Source organism: Macadamia integrifolia, chromosome 3 (genome assembly GCF_013358625.1).
Source record: "Macadamia integrifolia cultivar HAES 741 chromosome 3, SCU_Mint_v3, whole genome shotgun sequence".
NCBI classification, from domain to species: domain Eukaryota; kingdom Viridiplantae; phylum Streptophyta; class Magnoliopsida; order Proteales; family Proteaceae; genus Macadamia; species Macadamia integrifolia.
Genome location: NC_056559.1, coordinates 22,078,099 through 22,099,217, shown reverse-complemented (window position 1 = coordinate 22,099,217; position 21,119 = coordinate 22,078,099). Strand labels below are relative to the sequence as shown.

Sequence of the window (21,119 nt, the reverse complement as noted above, 5' to 3'; positions counted from 1 at the left end):
ATAGTTATCCATGTAACAATGGAAGGTGATTTTTTCAAAATCATAAGAGAAATTTGATCAATCTATTTTTACATTTTTTTAGTCTAAATTGTTTGTTAACTTTGTTCCCACTTAGAGTTGGAAGAGTACACAATAATGTATAGAATACTAGTGCATATGTATGGACATACACGTGATGTGTACCAATACAAAGGTATTTGATTGAATTAGATTCTTAAATTTGATATGTAGCAATTAGTCTAGATCATGTCCTCTCTATTTAACAGTCGGAATGGACATATCATCTATTATTCCTATAAAAGAATAGATGCTTAGTGATATTTGAAAAAAACAATACTCTTTGTGATAATAATAATTCACCATTTTAATGTAATTTTCTCACATCTTTACCTGAAAGTAGATCAACACGCTCTCTGTATATATGTAACATGGAGGAGTGATTTGGAAATTCCAACCCAGATTCAATGTATGCTCTCATATGTAGACATCCTCTCCCAATGCCAAACAAAAATGTTCCCATTACCTTGGATTGTCATTTGGTAAACTTGGATTATTCTAAACTTGACAAATGAATAAAAAGGACCTCAAGGTCCACCTAATTAAACTGATATGTGACAGTTATTGGAGTGCATGTTCTCTACATCCATACAAGGGTATGGTTATCCCTCCCCCCCCCCCCCCCCCTTCAACTCTGTTTTATTGGGTTGTTCATTTGCTAAGCTACTTTGGTTTGGGAGTTCCTTATTCTACTCCTCCTTCAAATCAAACACCTTAAATATCAAAGTGGCCACAAAGCTGGGATGTTTTTTTTCTAGATTGACAAAAAATTATCTCACCAAACTCTATCTTGTGCTTCTTTTCTTTATTGGTACCTTTGGCGAGCAAGGAATGATCTAGCTATCAATGTTAAATCATGGGCTAATGATAAAGACAAGGGGAAGGAGATATCCTACAAGTAGGACGGACCCAGGCAATTTACAATCTGAGAACAACCAAATAAGGCACTTCTTATTGGAATTCTGAAAAGATCTAGTTTTTACAGAGTACATTAAAAAGATAAAAAAAATAATGACATGTACTGTTGAGGAAGAGCATTGAGGATGGGCTATATTAAACCCTATTATATCTGTCTCGAATTCTTGACCCATGTTGAAGATTAGCCTGCTCCAACATATCTTGGTGGCGAACTGATGAATCGACCTGACTTGGAGGAGTATATATATATATATATATATATGTATTATCATCATTTTGAGCTAGTATTGTGAGATTTGGGGGGTTTTCTGGGTGAGTTTTCTTGTCGCCATTTGGGTGTTCTTGAGAGAGATCTCCAATGTAACTTTTGTTCCAATATAGTGAATCATCTTCTTCTTCTCCCGAGGATGTAACACACCACATCGATGTGTAAACCTCATTAAATCTCTGTTTTTCTATGAATCTGTGTTTGTTTTCTTCGCATTTGTTTGTATTTATCTAATAAACTTGGTTTACTAACAAAACTGGAAAACTTAGATTTCCAATTACTCTAGCATCTAGTCTTTCGAAGTTTACCATGGAAGTAAGGAACTCCCAACTATGTTGGATTTTTTATTATAAAATATAAAACTACCTTAGTATTAAAGTTTCAAATAATACCAAAACCCTTTTTCCCCCTTTTGGCTTTTTGAAAATCGTTTGTATACAAGTAAGGACAAGTTGAAAATGAGCTAAAGTAACTATTCACAAAGTTTAGTCTCACATTGGTTGTGGATGAAAGGTGTGAGGGGTATATAAGAAGGATAGTTTCTTAAGGGTGTAAGCCCTTTGGAGAGGAACTCTCCCTTATCATGTGTGTGTGTAGGGGTTCCTGGGGTGCTTTTGAATCGCGCACGTACCGAGTCGTAACCTTGGCCACAGGTCCGGTACGAGTACGGGTCTAGGTGTGCATGTGGGTGTCAAGAGATATATCTTTTTATGCAAAATTCAAATTTGAATTTTTGAATTTCAAATTCAGAATATATGCAAGCACCCATACATTGTCTATATGAAAGAACCCATTTACCCATACATACCTGTACATTTGTTTCATAAACCCATTGGTATTAGACATGCACCTGTATACGTACAAACATATACCTATACGTATACAGACACCTTCTCCTATAAAATAAAAGAAGTCCAAAGGAGATTGCTCTCTGTTAACATTTTGGAATACACTTTGTTGGGTAAAAGTGCTCTCTGTCAACGTTTTACTTAGTGTTCTGCAGACAAACAACCTCTATTTTTCCCAAAGACACTATGTTTTCTACTTTTCGTACATAATCTAAATATTGAGTATAACCTTCATTCTTCCCCTATTGCAAACACTTATTGGAGTTGCACCTTAAGTGTTTGGAGAGTTGATTTATCTTGGAGGTAAGGATGTGTGGTCAACCCGGGTGCACACATATACGGGGCGTTCAAATACCTTAAGGAGAGTATTTTGATACGACTCAACTCTACCTTTTTGGAGATCTTCTATTTACATTTCTGCATCTTTACTTTGATCTGTAAGTTATACTTACCTTCTTCATTTTAATAATATTTATTAAGTGTTTGTCAAAGTCTTATACCTATTGCCTAAATTCTTTTTCTTTCAATCTTAAGGTATTTGAAATTGAATAGGTATAAGACTATGGCTAGTGATTCAGAGGATACACATAATGCAAATGGTGTCACACCAATACTCCCTAACAATGTTGATCCAATACTGCCTACTGATTTCTCTACTCCAACTAATGTTGTACCAATAGTTGGGACTCTTCAACCTATCATAGAAAGGATGAAGATTGTGACTGAGTTTGATAAGATTGACCAATTTAATGGTTAGAATTTCAAATGGTGGAAACAAATGATGCTATTCGCTTTGTCTCTAGTTGGGGTTACCTATGCTTTGACAGAACCAAAGCCACAACAAACTGAGGATCCGGTTCTTGAAGCAAAAAGGCTTGCATGGGTAGAGGCTGATTTTTAGTGCAAGAACTGCATTTTGAATGGTCTTTCAATTGAATTATACAGTGTGCATAATTCTTTTGAGTATGCTCATTTAATATGGAATGCACTTACAAAAAAATATACCCTTGATGATGCAGGGAGTAGCAAGTATGTGGTAGCTAATTTTTTCAATTTTGTTATGGTTGAGGGAGAAGATATATCACCCCAAATTGATAAGTTTCGGGTCTTTGTTGGTAAGTTGGCAAAAGAGAATATCATTTTGGCGGATGCATTTGTTACCAATTCCCTACCCTCTTGGAATGATTTCAAATTAATAATGAAACATAAAAGAAAGGAGTGAACATTCGAACAAATGGTAGTTCAAATTAAAATTGAGGACAGGAACAAAGCAAAGGATAAGGTTGAGGCAAGTAGCACTCAAAAATTGAAGGCTAACATTGTTGTGACCGGGAATCAAAACCAATCCAAGAAAGGTCTTCAAGTTAAGAAAGACAAGACCTTCAAGAATAAGAAGGGAAAATGTTTCATTTGTGGGAAGAAATGTCATTTTAAGAAAGAATGTCGGATAAAAAAAAGATTAATTTACTTGAAAGTGACATCTTCACTGTTATAATTACTGAAGTGAATATGTTTGAGAACCCTAAAGAATGGATAATAGATACATGTGCCACTAGACACATTAGTGGAGACTGAAATGTATTTATTAAGTATTTTCCTATCACATCTGGTGACAAGGTCTTTATGGGAAACTCCCAAACTTCAAGTGTCATAGGCAAAGGGCAAGTTGCATTAAAGCTATCTTTGGGAAAGACTTTGGTTTTGTACAATGTGCTTCATGTTCTGGACATCCGTCGAAACTTGGTATTGGGACCACTCTTGAACAAGGCTGGACTGAAATTATCTTTTGAGTCTAATAAAGTTGTTGTATTAAAGAATGATGTATTTGTTGGAAAGGGCTACTTGAGTGATGGCCTATTTGTATTAAGTGTTTCTGAAATAATGAATGAAAAATCTAGTGTTTTTGTTTACTTTGTGGATTCTTTTGAATTATGGCATGGTAGATTAGGTCATAGTAGTGCTCCTTACATTTATAAAATCTATAAATTGGGTTTAATTAAAAGAAACATTAAACCATTATCGAATAAAAATCCAACTTGTGTAGAGCAAAGTTTACTAAAAAACCTCACAAATCTGTAACAAGACAAAGTGGTCTTCTTGATCTTATACATAGTGATTTATGTGACTTTAAGTCTTGTGAATCAAGAGGTGGTAAGAAATATATTGTGACATTTATTGATGATTATTTAAGGTACAGTATGATTTATTTACTTAATTCTAATAATGAAATAGGAAATGCTTTCATATTTTACAAAACTGAAGTTAAAAATCAACTAGGAAAGAAAATCAAAAGACTTATAACTGATACAGGTTCATAATATTTTAGCATAAATGACTTTTGTGAAATGTATGCATCATACATTAAATTACACCTCCCTATCAACCTGAATCAAATGGTATAGCTGAAAGGAAGAACCGAACATTAAAAGAAATGATAAATTCCATGTTAATTAATTCAGGATTACCGTTTAACTTGTGGGGGGAAGCAATTCTATCTGCTTGTTATATTTTAAATAGGATACCCCACAAGAAGACCGGTATGTTACCATTTAAGTTATGATTTGGTAAACAACTTGGTTTAAATCATTTAAAAGTATGAGGTTGCCTAGCTAAAGTGGCAATAATAGAACTAAAGAAAAGAAAGATTGGTCATAAGACTTTTAATTGTGTATTCATTGGATATGCAAAGCATAGTTCTACATACCGTTGTATGGTTCTTAAAACCATATATGAAGTATGTGAAGAGAATAATATAGTGGAATCCAGGGATGTTGATTTTTCAGAAAATATATTTCCTTTTAAGACAAGCTTATTAGAAAATAAGGAATATAGTGATGATTTAAGTTTAGGAGAAAATATGTCAAAAGAATCTGATCCAACACCTAGTGAAAATGGAGCAAGTCAATTAAGGAGGAATAAGAGATAAAAGAAGTTTATTTATTCAGATTATGATTGACTTGTCTATATTGTAGACAAGAACCCTCTTACAAACGGGCTGACATACGGGCCTACTCCATCGCCATCAGCTTTCCTGATATATAAATGAATCCGCTGGAAATTAGTTGACTTGGCCCTCAAGATGCAGTATTTTGGAAATTAGCTGGAGGCTATAACATCTCAAGATGCAGTATTTTGGAAGGAAGCTATAAAATGAGATAAATTCTATTTTGTCCAATCATATTTGGAAATTAGTTGACTTGGCCCTAAGGTCTAAAGTGTTAGACACTAAGTGGATATTTCGAAAGAAATTAAAACCGAATAAATCACTTGATAAGTTTAAGGCTAGACTTGTAGTTAAGGGATTTAGATAAAATAAAAACATTGATTATTTTGACATTTTTTTCTCCAATACCTAGAATCACTACTATAAGAGTTATGATTGTTGTCGCTTCCATATATAATTTGGTCATTGTTTAAGATTTTAAAATGTAACCACAAGCGTACGGATTAGTATAGCTATGGGTCAAACACAGGGAGAGCAGCCACTTTATTTTTTTGTTTCTTTTAATAATGCGAAAATGAACCGATTAATGATTGTGATCTAATTCTAATTACCGTCCTAAACATATGTATCTAAAATAACGTCATAACCATTCGTCATCTAAGAATTTAAAGACGCAAGCCATACAATAAAAATTAAATGAATAAATAACTGAAAATGAATAACCCATGCAATTAAAAAACAATGAAGAAAAATCCTAAATTAAGAAAAGAAGGGTAGCCAAAAGAGGGAATGAGAGGGGGGAGAGAAGATTACTGAAACCCATGCAATTAAAAAACAATGAAGAAAAATCCTAAATTAAGAAAAAAAGGGTAGCCAGAAGAGGGAATGAGAGGGGGGAGAGAAGATTACTGAAGGAGCCTACTCACTTGAACTTCAACTCTTGAATTGAAAACTTGATCGATTTGAGATACTACCAGTACTAAAAACCTGATCTGGAATAAACCAAATTTGAAATTTCTAGTACTAGAGAAAATAAATTTGAAGAAAAAAAATTGAACTTAAAAGACATGCTTCATAGTTTGTTCTTGTCACCTTAGAACTAAGCCTAGAATTAGAACTTAAAAATTGAAACTTCAATTACTTAAACAATAAAAATAAGAGACTGAATAAAAAACAAAAGTGCTTGCATTAATTGAATAAAAAGAACTTACAAAAGTGTTTAAAGCATAAACCTAGAACTAGAGCTAGAGAAAGAGATAAAGCAACAAAGAAAAAACCCTAGAAGAAGAATGAAGTACATCCTCCCCTTGTGTTAATTCTATTATATAGAGAATGGGGGAGGGAAGCTAACGATTTTAGCTTCTAAAAAAAAAAAAAATTTTTTTATCTTGTTGATGAGGTGGAGGAGAGAGAAGATATAGAATTGTAGGAAGTAAGGAATCTCCAACGATTTTGCTTCATTTTTCTTTTTTTTTTCTCTCTTCTTCAAACGTGGGTAGCATCTTGGACGATTTTTTTTAATTATTTTTTCCTTTCCTATTTTTCTCCATTTTTTCTATTTTTCTCTTTATTTCCTTATTTCTCTCTCCTCTTGCATAAGAAACCCTTTGGCCGACCCCCTTTAAGTGATGAATAGGAGAGAGAAAATATTTAAAAAAAATCTCAACAAATCGATAGTTAAGAGGTTCAAACTTGAGACCTCTTAATAAGAGAGGGATTTTGCACACCACAATTCACCAACTACGCTAGGTAGTTGTTGTTACAAAAAACGAATCTTCAATCACTTAAGGATGTGGTTCATCAATCCTTATTGGCATTTAGAATATTCCTTGTACCTCTGAAACAACTGCAAACGAGCTGGTTCTGCATCTCGGTTCAGTTCTGATCCATTATTCTTTTTTTGGCCTGAAAAGAATAATCACTTGTACGGTTGACCAAACGAATGTGTACTTTGAATTGAACACGTCCGTCTTGCTCAGAATTTCATCTTCTTTATAACCATGAAAAGAAATAGGACCTCTTTACGTGTAAAATTGGAGATATAGTGTCCGATAGTCCTTAAGGTCTTGCAAATATTTAACCCAAGGTAGCTCCATTCTAAATATATAAAATGCATGTTTTACTACACTAGATTTCACACATAAATGTGCTCATAAGTGATCCACCAAATAGATGTGAAAACAACTTTCCTAAATGGAGACTTATAAGAAGAAATATATATTAAGCAACCAGAAGGTTATATTGTTCTTGGAAAAGGAAATAAAGTGTGTAAGCTTGTTAAGTTTTTGTATGGCTTAAAATAAGCGCCAAAGTAATGGCATGGAAAACTTGATATGGTACTACTATCAAGTGGTTTTATTGTGAATGATGCCGAAGGATGTTTATACATCAAATTCCATCTTGATAAAGGTGTTTTCATCTTACTTTATGTGGATGATATGTTAATAATGGGTACATGTTTGGACATAGTTAATCAAACTAAAAAATTGCTTATGTCCAACTTTGATACAAAAAGATATGGGAAGAGGAAGAGTGATAATTTTATCTTAGGCACATTATGTTGAGAACATGCTTAAAAAGTATAGTTATTTTGACTCACCTATTATAAAGACACATTTAGAGATGAGATGCCATTTACAAAAGTATTTGGGTGAACCTGTAAATTAAAAGAAATATTCACAAATCATAGGCTATGTTTCATATTTGATGAATTGTACTAACTAGGCCTGATATTGCATTAGTAATTGGAAAACTGAGTTAACAAACTCACAATCCAAGCAAAGAGCATTGGCATGCCCTTGACATGCTAATGAGATATTTAAAAGGTACAATAAATTATGGACTTCACTATAGTGGAAATCCTATTGTTTTAGAAGGTTATTGTGATGCTAATTGGATATCAGACACAAATGAATCCTTAGCAACTAGTGGATATGTGTTCACACTAGGAGGTGGAGCGGTTTCATGAAAATCAGTAAAACAGTCCTATGGTACAGCATCCACCATGGAAGCAGAATTTATAGCTTTAGAAAATGTCAGAACTGAAGCTGAATGGCTCAGAAGTTTAATGGCAGATATTCCATTGTGGCCTAAACCAATGCCTTCCATATCACTTCATTGTGATTGTCAGGCAGCAATAGCTAAAGCAAAGAGCAGAGTATACAATGGAAAAAGGAGACATATTCGTCTCAGGCCAACTTTGTAAGGTAATATATAAATGAAGGAATTATAGCTATAGATTTTGTGAAATCATAAAGCAACTTAGCAGATATGTTCACAAAGCCAATTCCTACAAATGTTATTCATGATTCACCTAAAGGAATGAGCTTAAAACATGTGTCATAGGTCATATGATGGACACCCAACCTATGTGAAGAGGTAAAATCCTGAATTAGGTTCAAAAGGTACAAACGAAGTCACTAGATGACCTATCTAGTACTACTAATTGAATGTTCATTCTGGTTAGATGGGAAAGTAGTTCCACCACAAAGAAAAGAGGATGAGTTATAAACTCTTAATCAAGCGAAATCTCATAAATAATGGGGATGTGTTAACTGTGGTGCATATTACGCTCTGACCTAAGTGGGTGTATGAGGTGTGGCTGCCTACTTATGAGAATTTTCAATGTGAATTCTCTAAACATCTATGAGACCAAGATAGAGGATAAGGCCTGAAACAAATGTCCAATTTTGTCATGAAAAGGGAATTACCGAATGTTGACTGGTAGGATATAGATGGTGAGCTAGCCAGCTACGACGAAGAGGAAAGGTTAAAGAAGCCTGACTTCACTCGTACTCTGTAGCGTAATTCATTAGACCTAGTGTAGGTTCAAGTCCTGAAGACACCTACAACGACGTGTCCTACTATGTTTAATATGCTCAGTGTTATGACTGTTTATCGGCATTTTTTTAAAATTATGGGGAAATTGTTGGATTTTATATTATAAAATATAAAATTACTTTAGTATTCAAGTTTCAAATAATGTCAAAACCCTTTTCCTCCATTTTTTTGCTTTTTGAAAATGGTTTGTACACAAGTAAAAACAAGTTGAAAATGAGTTAAAGTAACTTTTCACAAAGTTTAGTCCCATATTGTTGTGGATGAAAGGTGTGAGGGGTATATAAGAAGGATAGTTTCTTAAGGGTGCAAGCCCTTTGGAGAGGAACTCTTCCTTATCATGTGTGTGTGGGGGGGTTCCTGGGGTGCTTTTGAATCGCGCATGCACAGAGTCGTAACCTTGGCCACAGGTCGGGTACGGTTCTGGGTGTGCATGTGGGTGTCAAGAGATATATCTTTTTATACAAAAGTCGAATTTGAATTTTTGAATTTCAAATTTAGAATATATGCAAGCACCCATACATTGTATACATGAAAGAACTCATTTACCCATACGTACCTATACATTAATTTCATAAACCCATTGGTATTAGACATGCACCTATATACATACATACATGTACCTCTACGTATACATACACCTTCTCCTATACAATAAAAGAAGTCCAAACGAGATTGCTCTCTCTTAATGTTTTGGAATACACTCTGATGAGTGAAAGTGCTCTCTGTCAACGTTTTACTTAGTATTTTGCAGATAAACAATCTCTGTTTTTCCCCAAAACACTCCGTTTTCTATTTTTCATACACAATATAAATTCTGAGTATAACCTTAGTTCTTCCCTGTGGAAAACACTTATTGGAGTTGCACCTTAAGTGTTTGGAGAGTTGATTTATCTTGGAGGTGAAGACGTGTGGTCGACCCGGGTGCATATATATACGGGGTGTTCAAATACCTTAAGGAGAGTATTTTGATACGACTCAACTCTACCTGTTTTGGAGATCTTCTGTTTACATTTCTGCATCATCACTTTGAACTGTAAGTGTTACTCTCATTATTCAATTAATAATATTTATTAAGTGTTTGTCAAAGTCTTATACTTATTGCCTAAATTATGTTTCTTACAAAATAGGGTAATTTACAACGCCACCCCCTAGAGAATGCCAATATTAGAGGGACATCCCCTCTCTTTCACCAAATTAAACTCGAACCCCTTGTATTTAGTCAGTGTCACAGAATATACCAAGAATGCTGACATCAGCAGTTCATTTTTTTTTTTCTAAATACCATTTTGCCCTTAAAAATAATGGAGTACTGAAATTGCCCTTGTGTTCTTGCTCGCCCAAAGAAAAAATAACAGCTTTGGCTTTCTTTACTGCAATATGATTCTTAACCTTTCGATGCTTTTATCTTTGATATTCATTTCTTTCATTCGGCAACATTTCTGAGTCATTTGGGTATGAAGATATACCAAAGGGACTGTGAGATAAGGACCTAGTTTCACCTTGGTAATGCTTGTCCTTTGATGGGGACTACAAGCCCTCTGGATCATGAATAATAGATTTTTCCCCAACCTCATCATGTTCAGATTTAGTCCTCCCAGGCAAACTGGATTTCATGGAAAAGGAATTTGAGTCTTTACACCGTACACCAGTAGGAAAGAATGGGGAGCCATGTTTCCTCTGCAGATTCAAATCCACTGTAACCGTCTCATGGCCATAAGCATCACTCCCTTCTTCTCTAGTCACTGCAAGATTAAGGTCTAGTTTTCCAACAGAAAAGGAACCTTCCTCTTTCTGAGTATATTAATCTCTTCCAATCTCGTATCTGGAGAACCCAAATCCATCCCTACCATAAACCTCAGTCAGGAAAAAATAAAAACAAGTATCAACCACCATTAGAAATTTCAATGAAAAAACCTCGTTTGATTTTTCACTACCATAAAACATAAAACAACCAGAACCCAACATCTTATTTTAATTTTGAAAAAATAAAAAATAAAAAACAATAGGTCAAAATAGACTCTTATTCTCAGCAATAGAGTCTACTCAAGAGCTAGCATAGACTTAGAAAATGTTACTAGCTATACCAACTATCAAGAAGAAGAAATGAAATGCAGAAGGTCAATTCTGATCCAGGGTGTGGATCCTCTGCTTTGCATGATGAAAAAGTAAAGGGTTATTCTGGAAATGCGTTTGGAGATTCACCAAATGAGAAAAATGAATCAATCTTTGAGGAAGTAGAAGAGGGGGCGTCTGATTACCATTTCAAAAAAGTTGTTGTCCACTGAAATGAGAAAATGGAATCAATTGCACCACAAGTTCCTTTTGATCCTTTGGTCTGCCCTTAAAATTGAACTTGTAACAGAGTGACGACCTAGGATGAAAAACAGAAGAAAAAAAAAAATAACCAAACCTTCTCATCGGCAACCTAAGATGGCAGCGATGGGAAGTGCACCACTCACCGGCGACGGAATGAGCACAACTCGCTGGCAACAACAACTAGGGTAGTCTGGATCTCGTCGGACTCATAAGTTGTAGGTAGGGAAAGAAGGAATGATGGAGAGAAAGTGATAAAAGAGGTAAGGGTGAATAGAAGGGTATTTTTGGTATAATATAATAAGGGTGTTTTACTCACAAGGGCTAAAGTGTCATTTCAAAGCATCACTTAACAGAGACTGACGACAAAGGGTCCAAGTCTAATTTGGTGAAAGAGAGGGAATGTCCCTATAATATTAGCATTCCTCAAGGGGGTGGTGTTATAAATTACCTTACAAACTATATAGAAGTCCTCACTAAGGATACATGGATATAGAAGCTCTCGAAAAGAATTCTTTAACAGAAACTGATGAGCCTTTGCTTGGTTCTATTTTGGTTGGACCATATGGCCACTGGTCCAAAAATAACTGAAATAGATTTTTATTTTATTTTATTTTATTTTTTGGGTAAATGTCACAGAGGTTCAAAGAAAAAAAGAAGCAAAGAGCCTGAGACGGGAGGTTTACTGGCGAGGAGTCGAAGATCTCACATCAACAACTACAGTACCTCGCAACGATGGAGAGATCCAAGCAGTTAACATGTATTTCGATTCTTCTGCACTTGTGCTTCTGTCTCCTTCCTTCAACAATAGCGATTACATCTGGGTATTGATTATGACCTTTCCTTAACCCTAATATTTATTGTTTCCCTTACAAATTTCTCGGCGAAAGGTCCTTATTTGTTGATGATTGGGATTTTTCATGGCACTGATGGAATCTCTGTTTGAATTGTGGATTTTGCAGGTCCACCGAAGGTTACACCATTAGTGGCCGGGTTAAGGTCGAAAGTAAGCTTTCGTTCTCTTTCTTCTTTTCTAACTCTTAAATTGTTTATTGTTCTTCTTTCTTTTCTACTGTGTGAATTCGAAATTGCGAAGTAGCACATTATTGCCCATATTCCACTAGATACGATTAGCACTAGTTGATTCAATTAGAACTTTAGTATCAGAAACATGTTAAAATAAAGCCTTTGTATGATTTGAGCTTTACATGGGAGAAGTTATGGGTTTTACACTCCAGCATCTGAAGTTTGTTGAAGCGGCACACGAATGTTAGGGGTTTCATTCCATGACTGTATTGATCATTTTGCTATTTCCTTATTGTGAATTAACCATGTCCAACAGGCTTTTGTGTCAACAGAATAAAACTAATGACATCATGAAGAAAAGTAAGAAAGCTAGCAGTAAATGAAAATTAACATAACCTCATGTCCATATCTGATGATCGCGTCATGACTTATTCCTAATTGCTGTTACCGTAGATATCTTAGATGTTCCAGCCGCCTTGATTTTCCAGTAGACCCTCAGATTCCTGAACTCCTGATGATGTCATTTCTACCATAGGGTGTTTAGAATTGGGTTCTTGATTCATCTACTGTTTGTTTCTCATGATCACAGGTGTTGTTAGACAAACCAAAGCCAAGTAACTATGTAGAGAGGTGCTTGTTGGCTTGAAAAATGAGAAATTTTGTGCAGAAAATATTGTCCCTTGATTCCAGAAAGCGAAGTTGATACCACCAGCCTAATTTTTTAATGACTTTGACTCCACCTCTTCAAAACTCTTTATGAGATAGACCAATCCATTCCTGCATCTCCTCCCCCTTCCTTTTCTGTTTAGTTCTTGATGTGTTCTCCCGCTCCATCAAATCCTCCACGGATCAGCACCTCATCTCTTCTATCTCCAAATGCAAATCTCTTGGGCTTACCTATTCGCTTTTTCGGACGACCTCTTGATTTTCCCAAAGCTTACTCTTCTTCCATCTCCTTCATTATGTCCTCCCTCCTCTTTGAATCCCTCTCGGGTCTTCGTATCAACCTTCTCAAATCCAGCCTTTTCCTTTCCGACGTCTTTGTCGAGAGACAAGCCCTCCTCCTTTCCCTCACCGGCTTCTCCCTCAGTTCTCTTCCTGTCAAATATCTCGGCCTCCTTTTGATCTCCTCCCGCCTTTTCGCCCACTAATGCTACCCCTTGCTTTTCCTTTTGAGGAAAAAGCTCCAACTGTGGAAAGGTAAGCTCTTCTTTTATGTGGGCGATCTCGTGCTTATCCAATTGGTCCTTCAATCTTTACATCTCTATTGGTCTGGCATCTTCATCCTCCGCTCCATCATCTCCAAGTCCATTGACTCTCTTTTCTGTTCCTTCCTCTGGAAAGGAGCTGAGCCCTCCAAATTCCTCCATCCCATGAGCTGGTCTAAAGTTTGTCGCCCCAAATCGGAAGGAGGCTTGGGGTTGAGACAAACTGCTAAGGCCAATGAGGTCGGCAACCTTAAGCTCATCTGAAAAATTGTCTCCAAGCTCCCAAGTATTTGGGTCTCCTAGGTATACTCCTCCCTCATAAAATTTGATACCTTCTGGTCTGTGTCCTCATCCTCAGATGCTTCCTGATCTGCCATAAAATTCTCAGCTTTAGGCCCCTAGCCCTGAAAGCTCTTTCCTATGTCATTGACAGTGGATCTTCCTTCTCCCTTTGGCTTGACCTTTGGCACCCCTCAGGTATCCTCCTCTCCCAGGTTACTCCCTGTTCCATCTACTGCTCGGGTTTGTCTAAATCCTCCCCCTGGAGTCCATCCTCTCCCCTGAAGGATGGTCCCTTCTTATCTCCCCTCCCCCTTGATGCAGATTCTTCACCAAACTATGCTTGTTTTATTAGGAATAAGCTTAGGGTTGGGTTGTATACGTGTTGGGCCTTCAGTCCATATGGTTTGGAGTGTATTGGGCTACTTTGATGGGTCTAAACTACGGGTTCTAAGGTTGCATACGGGATTCAGTGATTTGTTTCCTTTTTCTTTAGTTTCCTTTTTAGATGGGGTTATTTAGTTTCTAATTTCAGTACCTAGTTAGTTTCTAATTTTTAGTCATAAGTTAGTTTCTATTTCCAGTTTTAGTAACTAAAGGACTTTCTATTTTGTAAGTTTCTAATTTTAGGTTTAGTAACTAGGTGAATTTCTAATTTTTGTTTCTTATTTCAGTTTTTGAAAACTAAAATTAGTTTCTATTTTCTTGTAACCCCATCATTATTATAAATAAAGTAGAGCTCTCATCATAAAGAGACGATTTTATGAACAAAAAAAGATGCTATTGCGTTTCTCCTCTATGAGGGTTCTTTATGTTTGATCAAAGAAGAAGGGTTTGGTGTTTGATCCAAACGACTCCTTGCGGCGTGCAATCTTGGGTCTGGTTTGGTTGTCAAATCCATTCCTACATTAAGTGGTATCAGAGCATGGCTGAGAACAACACCCCCACCTTAGCTTCTATTATGGAGTTTCTACAGAAATGGAGAACTGAATTGAAGGTTGAACGGAAAGCTTTGCGGACTGGTCTGAATGCAAGGTTGTTGGCTGTGGAGACCCAACCACAACAACCTACCGGTGATTCACATACAATACCCGAAGTGGGAGAAGCACCATTGAATTTAACTGCACAGTCTGCTAACATGAGACCTATCCCTAATTTGAGAGCAGCACAAAGGGTTCTTTCAGAGAAACCTACTTTAGAAGAACACATTAGGGGTTATTTTGAGAATGAACGTCCTACACATCAGAGGTTCTAAGGGATTCACAGAAAGTCAAGCTTGATTTGAAGGAGTTTGATGGTAGACATGACCCCCAGTTGTTTTATGGTTGGATAGCTGTATTGGATAACTACTTTGACTACTATGACCTATCTGAGGAATGAAAATTAAAACTAGCTCGTGGTAAGCTAGTTGAGGCTGCTCGTGATTGGTGGAGAACGTATGAGTATGAATTGGAGGACTGTGGTAGAGAACTTACTAGTTGGGAGGAGATGAAGCTTGAGTTATCAGATAAATACTTGCCACGCAACTTCAAAGCTCGCATACAAGACCAGCTGAACTCTCTTCGTCAAGGGTCTATGACTGTTGTCGAGTACATGAACAAGTTTCGACTGGGATTGCGAGCTGAAATCAATAGGGGTATCGGAGTTGTTGAAGTGCACTCAGTGAGGGATTGTTTTGACAAGGCCCTACGAGCAGAGGAGCTTCTAGCACAGTCAGTTAGAAGGTTTGGGTTCCAAGCTGGGGAGGTAAAGAAGAATTTTTCAGCTATTAAACCTAGTAGCTCAGTACCTCCAAAGTCCACTTTTCCTCCACGAGTTGATCATAAAGGAAAGACACCCATGATAGGTAGTAATAAGGTACAGTGTTTCCATTACCAAGAGGTAGGACATTTTGCTAAGTCTTGCCCACATAAGCAGATGGTTAATGCAGTAGCTGAGATTGAAGGCTCCAATGAGGAAGATGAGTTAGCTCCTTACCCTTATCCTTTGGATGATGATGATGATGGTGGATATGACTATGATATGGAAGACACTAATGATGATGGCCCTTATGGCATTCATGTGATTAGTAATGTCTTGGTGACTGAAACCATGGAAGAAGACTCCACTGAAGGATTCTACATTGAAGAGAGCATGGTAGACAAGACTAAAGCAGTGGAAGATGAGGTAGTGATTGAAAGCACTCCACAACAAGTCTTTGGGATTCATGATGAAAAAGAAGAGCTTGTTCCTCCTTCCCTTGATGAGAAGGTTACCAACATTGATGACTCTATGCATACAACATTCACAATTGGTATCAATCCAGAGGTCGAACATACAGATTTTGTTATGCCATCATGGTTCTTCGAAGAGAAAGCCCCACGCCTTGAAGACTACATTCCACAAGCTCACAAGCAACCAGAATTATGTTTGGGAATAGTTACAGCTGCTATTCACATGTTCCCACCTCATCACGGCAAAATTTGAGGACGAATTTTTTCAAGATGGGGAGAGTTGATGCAGATTCTTCACCAAACTAGGTTTGTTTTATTAGGAATAAGCTTAGGGTTGGGTTGTATACGTGTTGGGCTTCAGTCCATGTGGTTTGGAGTGTATTGGGCTACTTTTATGAGTCTAAACTAGGGGTTCTATGGTTACATACGGGATTCAGTGATTTTTCCTTTTTCTTTAGTTTCCTTTTTAGATGGGGTTATTTAGTTTCTAATTTTAGTACCTAGTTAGTTTCTAATTTTCAGTCATAAGTTAGTTTCTATTTCCAGTTTTTGTAACTAAAGGACTTTCTATTTTGTAAGTTTCTAATTTTAGGTTTGGTAATTAGGTGAGTTTCTAATTTTTGTTTCTTATTTCAGTTTTTGGAAACTAAAGTTAGTTTTTATTTTCTCGTAACCCCATTATTATTATAAATAAAGGAGAGCTCTCATCATAAAGAGACGATTATATGAACAAAAAAAGATGCTACTGTGTTTCTCCTCTATGAAGGTTCTTTGTGTTTGATCAAAGAAGAAGGGTTTGGTGTTTGATCCAAGCGACTCCTTGCGGCGTGAAGTGCAGGAGGTTTTCTTCAAGCTTTCTTATTTCTTTCAAGTTTGTTTTCAAGGTTCTACTGCTGTCAAAACAATCAGGGGTTATTGGTTGTTCTTTGGTTTAACTTTCCTGCAGTCTTGGGTCTGGTTTGGTTGTCAAATCCATTCTTACATTACCCTTTGTTGACCTCTGGTCCTCTCTTATCCCCATCCCTCTTGGCTATAGAGGTAGGGAAGATAAAATCATCTGGCTTCCTTCCCCCTTGGGTCTCTTCACCTCTGCCTCTGCTTGGGAATTCATTCGGTCCGAAGGCCCTCTAATGCCTTGGCTCAACATCATTTGGTTCAAGGGGCACATTCCCCGTCACAGTTTCACTACCTGACGTGGTATCTCCAATTGCCTCCCCACGTAGTATTTCATCATTTCCCACCACATTCAGGTCCCTTCCTCCTGCTGCCTATGTTGGAATGGAACTAGAAGTGCGGATCACCTTTTCTTCTCCTGCCCCTTCTCTACCTCGGTTTGGAAGAGGGTCCTTTCCACCTATTGGCCTTCCAACAGAACCAACCTGCCCCTTTTTCGAGAATGGATCTGGGGTTGATATGACTTTCTAGGGTCTTAGCATCTGTGACACTGTTGGTAAGCTTTCTTTTGGTGTAACCATCTCCCGTATTTGGAGGTAGCGAAACCTTAAAAGATGGACTCCCACCTCCTGCTCTTTTGGCAGGATTTGGAAAGCCATCTTCTTTGAGATTAGCTCCAAACTTGGCTGCCTGTGCCATCGTCCAGTCTGCAACTCCCCAAGGAACAAGCTCATTGTTGTCTCCTGAGGACTTCCTCCATCCTTCTCCCCCCACCCCATGATGTTCCCCCTTTTTTTCTTTTTCTTTTCTCCTGCTGGCTAGCTGGCTTTTGCTGTAGGGTTTTTCCCTATTCTTTCCCCCTCTGCCCTTGAGGGCTTGCCCCTTTTCGGCCCTTCCTCCCTTGAATTTGTTTTTCCTCTTGGTAATGAATTCTTTTATTTGTCCAAAAAAAAAAAAATTATTTATTGGTTTCGGATAATGAGCTAGTGCACTACGACCCCTTCCCTTTGTAATTGTCTAACCAAGATGGAAGGAAACACCTATGTATTGAGCAGCTCGTTCAGTGGGTATGAAAGCATTAAATATTCTAGAAGTTTTTGGTTGAGGGACATGTAGTCTGCTAAATGGGAACCATGCATCATAGAATTCACAGCAACTATCTTTTTCTTCTTCTTTTTTTTTTAATTTTTTTTTATATATGTATTACCATATTAAGGCTTGTGCAACTTGCCCTTAATTATATTTATTCAAATATAAATGTAAGAAAATCTCATGCAGGTTGTTGGATATCCTTCTGTAAGGTTCATTTGTGATACATTTACTTTCAGATAAATACGTAGAAGCTCTCAGCCCTAAATATTAGGATGCTTTGTTATGTTTGGATTTTTATGTTTGGATGTAAATTTTATGAATTATTCACCTAAAGAAAAAAAGTTCATATGAATTGGGCCCTAATAATTTCGTCCGTAAATCCGAGTGTGGTAGTGCCCTAGATGGGGTGCGCTTCGGATGCTTCCTCTGTCCCTGCATATGGATCGGAATCTGGCAAACAATTTAGAAGTGGAGTGGTAGACTGATAGTAATGCGTTAGAGTATTAGGATTAGAATTGGAACTGGATGTGATCAAGTTCTTCCTGCATGAAATTCCATATTTCACTTCTTTACTTTTCTAAACCCTCCTCTCTTAGATTCCTGTCAAGGTTAAAGCTGCAGATACCAGAGGTTGTCCTGTTGTTTTGGTTGGGTTCAGCTTTTATTTGATCAGGATGGTGGTGATTCTTTATCTAATACAACCCTAGGTTACAAATTTTTTTTTGGGGGGTCACTGACTCACTATGGGCCTACCCAAGTGAAAAAATACAAGTATGAGGGAGAGTAGAAATTTCATAATTTAGAAACAATTCAGCATCTCAAGAGTAAAGTAAACAAATGAAAGGATGAAAGGACCAAACAGTAGAAGGAATTCAAAAAGAAGGGTTTTAAAATGAAGTGGGAATAAAACAGATTAAAGGCCGGAATCAGGGGCTTTTGTGGGATTTTAACATTACCTATCCTTGTGATGGAATGAGAAGAAGAACTTCCTCATAATAAGAATATTGAGGACGGTAAACCAGGATTTTCTGAACTCCCTCCACAGGTGTTGGACTGACCTGAAATTTCAGGCTGAAAATCACTCCCAGTCCTCTAAGAAGCACTCAATAACAGATCCAAAAAGCTCAGGTATTAAAATGTTGTCATTTGCCTCAACTGGGTCTGGCGGAAGTCACCACTCCAGGCCTGAACTTGGCTATTGTACTCACTTTATACGCAATATATTTAATCTAAACTATGCAGGCAGAATCAGCTCCTGGAGAGTAATCAGCATACCAACTTTCAGGAAGAAAGGAGAAGTTACAAAAGAAATATTGATTTGGTTATGTGGGGCTGTTAGTACCGCAGGTGCAGGGTACCATGAAGAAGTTGAAGAAACTCATGAAAAAGAGAATAGGTAGAAGAATAGAATAAATTCTGAAGGAAGGAGAAGAACAAAAGGTTCACACGTGATTCGAGAGATCAGAGGAGGGAAGTAGCAGCCATCTACTGAGTCCGGCAAACAGCACATGCATGCAACTCGCAACCCATGTGGAAAATCTTAAATTTCATTTCTTCCATCTTTAAGGATCGATGATAACTACATGGATAGAATTAAAAATAAAATAAAATAAAATAAAATAAAAAATCCATAACTGAAACAACTTAGACAAGGAAACTAATATGCTATATATCTTACTTTCTAATATAAAATGAAATTAATTAAAGATTACAAGAATAGCCCTGGAAACATTAGAGAAACCCGGTTTAGACCTGGCTCCTCTCGGTCTGGGTTCCCAGATTGGGTCATTCTGGTCCAGTCACTCATATGCAACCTGCTCATTAGCACTTGTTGGGAAGGCTATGTATTTTGGGGATATAAATTTTGTGTTGATATGGTTGGGGCATTTTCTTGTTACTAAGACAATGGTTTCGGTGCTTCGTAGTTAGTTATTTTGTATCATGGAGTTGAATGGATCTGGTGCCCGTTTGATTTTTTTTTTTTTTTTTGGTTGGTTGCAAGGTTCATGGTTGAGACCGAAATTTTTTTTTTGGGTTTTGATAGAGATTTGACCAAAACTTTGCATGTTTTGGCTGATCACTTTGTTTATCCATTTTGGTGGGTCAAATGGTCATATTTTGGCTTGAAACCTCTGGGAAACCCTACTTAAGCATCTCCAAACATGTTGGAACCTTTATGTTGTAAAAAATTACACCAAAAATGGTAATTTGGTCTCGTACCTTAGATTGGTAATGTACGTCATGCCCTGTTATATGCCTTCTCAAATATAGCGTATTCTACACAATGTAGTATTAGAAAACACAAAATTTAATGAAAACAACTGAAATATGCATCAGGAATCAAGAAAAACCATCTAATGTTACACAATGTCAAGTGTTACAAGTACAAGTACAATTGTACAGGTGTTGCAAGTAAGCAAGTACAAATGTACAACCAAGGTTAAAACACCCCTTCGAATCCTTTAACTCTATGTCAGTGCCACATAGAGTTCTGGGAAGGCTCAAAACCTTTTTTTTTCCTTTTGTGGGTTGGGGGGGTGGGGGGGGGGGGTATACATTCATTACCAAAAAAAGGGGGTAGACATCTAAGTGTGAATCTTGCACAAATCTTCCTCAAATGCAACAAATCATTATTGTAGATGCGTTGTAGTGGTCCCCAACACTTTGTTCCATCGAGAAGTGTAGGTGATTTGGCCAAAAATACCAAATCTAGTTTTTTTTCTCTCCCTCTGACAGGAAAATCACTTGAACTCACAATAGGTCGAAATTCGATCGAGACAGTGCTTTTGTATGCACTTGATTTATATTGTTTCAATCAAAACAATAATGAAATTAAGTCGGACCAAAAAAAATTTGGCCCGAAATTTAATTGAAAATTTGCATACCAAGTGAGTCAGCTTTTGTCCAAACTAAAAATTTCTTGAATAATTTCAGCTGCTTCGATTGAAATTTAATTGAAAATTTGCATACCTAGTGAGTCAGCCTTTGTCCAAACTAAAAATTTCTTGAATAATTTCAGCTGCTTCGATTGAAATTTCGGACCATGGTTGGTCGGCCATGAGTTGAAATTGAATTTCTGGTTTACTGGTCTGGGCTTGGGCTTTGATTGTGTTCGACCTTGAGAAAATCTCTTTACGTCCCTTTAAATCTTGATTCTTATGTTTTTTCTTCTTTATTTTAACATTTAAATAAATTTTGTGTCATCCTCCCTGCACCCCC

At 36.9% G+C, this 21,119-nt stretch overlaps 1 protein-coding gene across 1 annotated transcript in view; it reads left to right on the top strand.

Moving 5' to 3' along the window:
- The first annotated feature begins 11,817 nt into the window (after nt 1–11,817).
- The window catches only part of LOC122073827 (ER membrane protein complex subunit 7 homolog), a 26,899-nt gene continuing 17,597 nt past the window's right edge, over nt 11,818–21,119 (top strand). The window contains exons 1-2 of the mRNA XM_042638480.1: nt 11,818–12,012; nt 12,151–12,194. Of these exons, the coding sequence (XP_042494414.1) occupies nt 11,924–12,012; nt 12,151–12,194 (133 nt within the window). The 5' untranslated portion in view covers nt 11,818–11,923. The remainder of the gene's footprint in view (nt 12,013–12,150; nt 12,195–21,119) is intronic.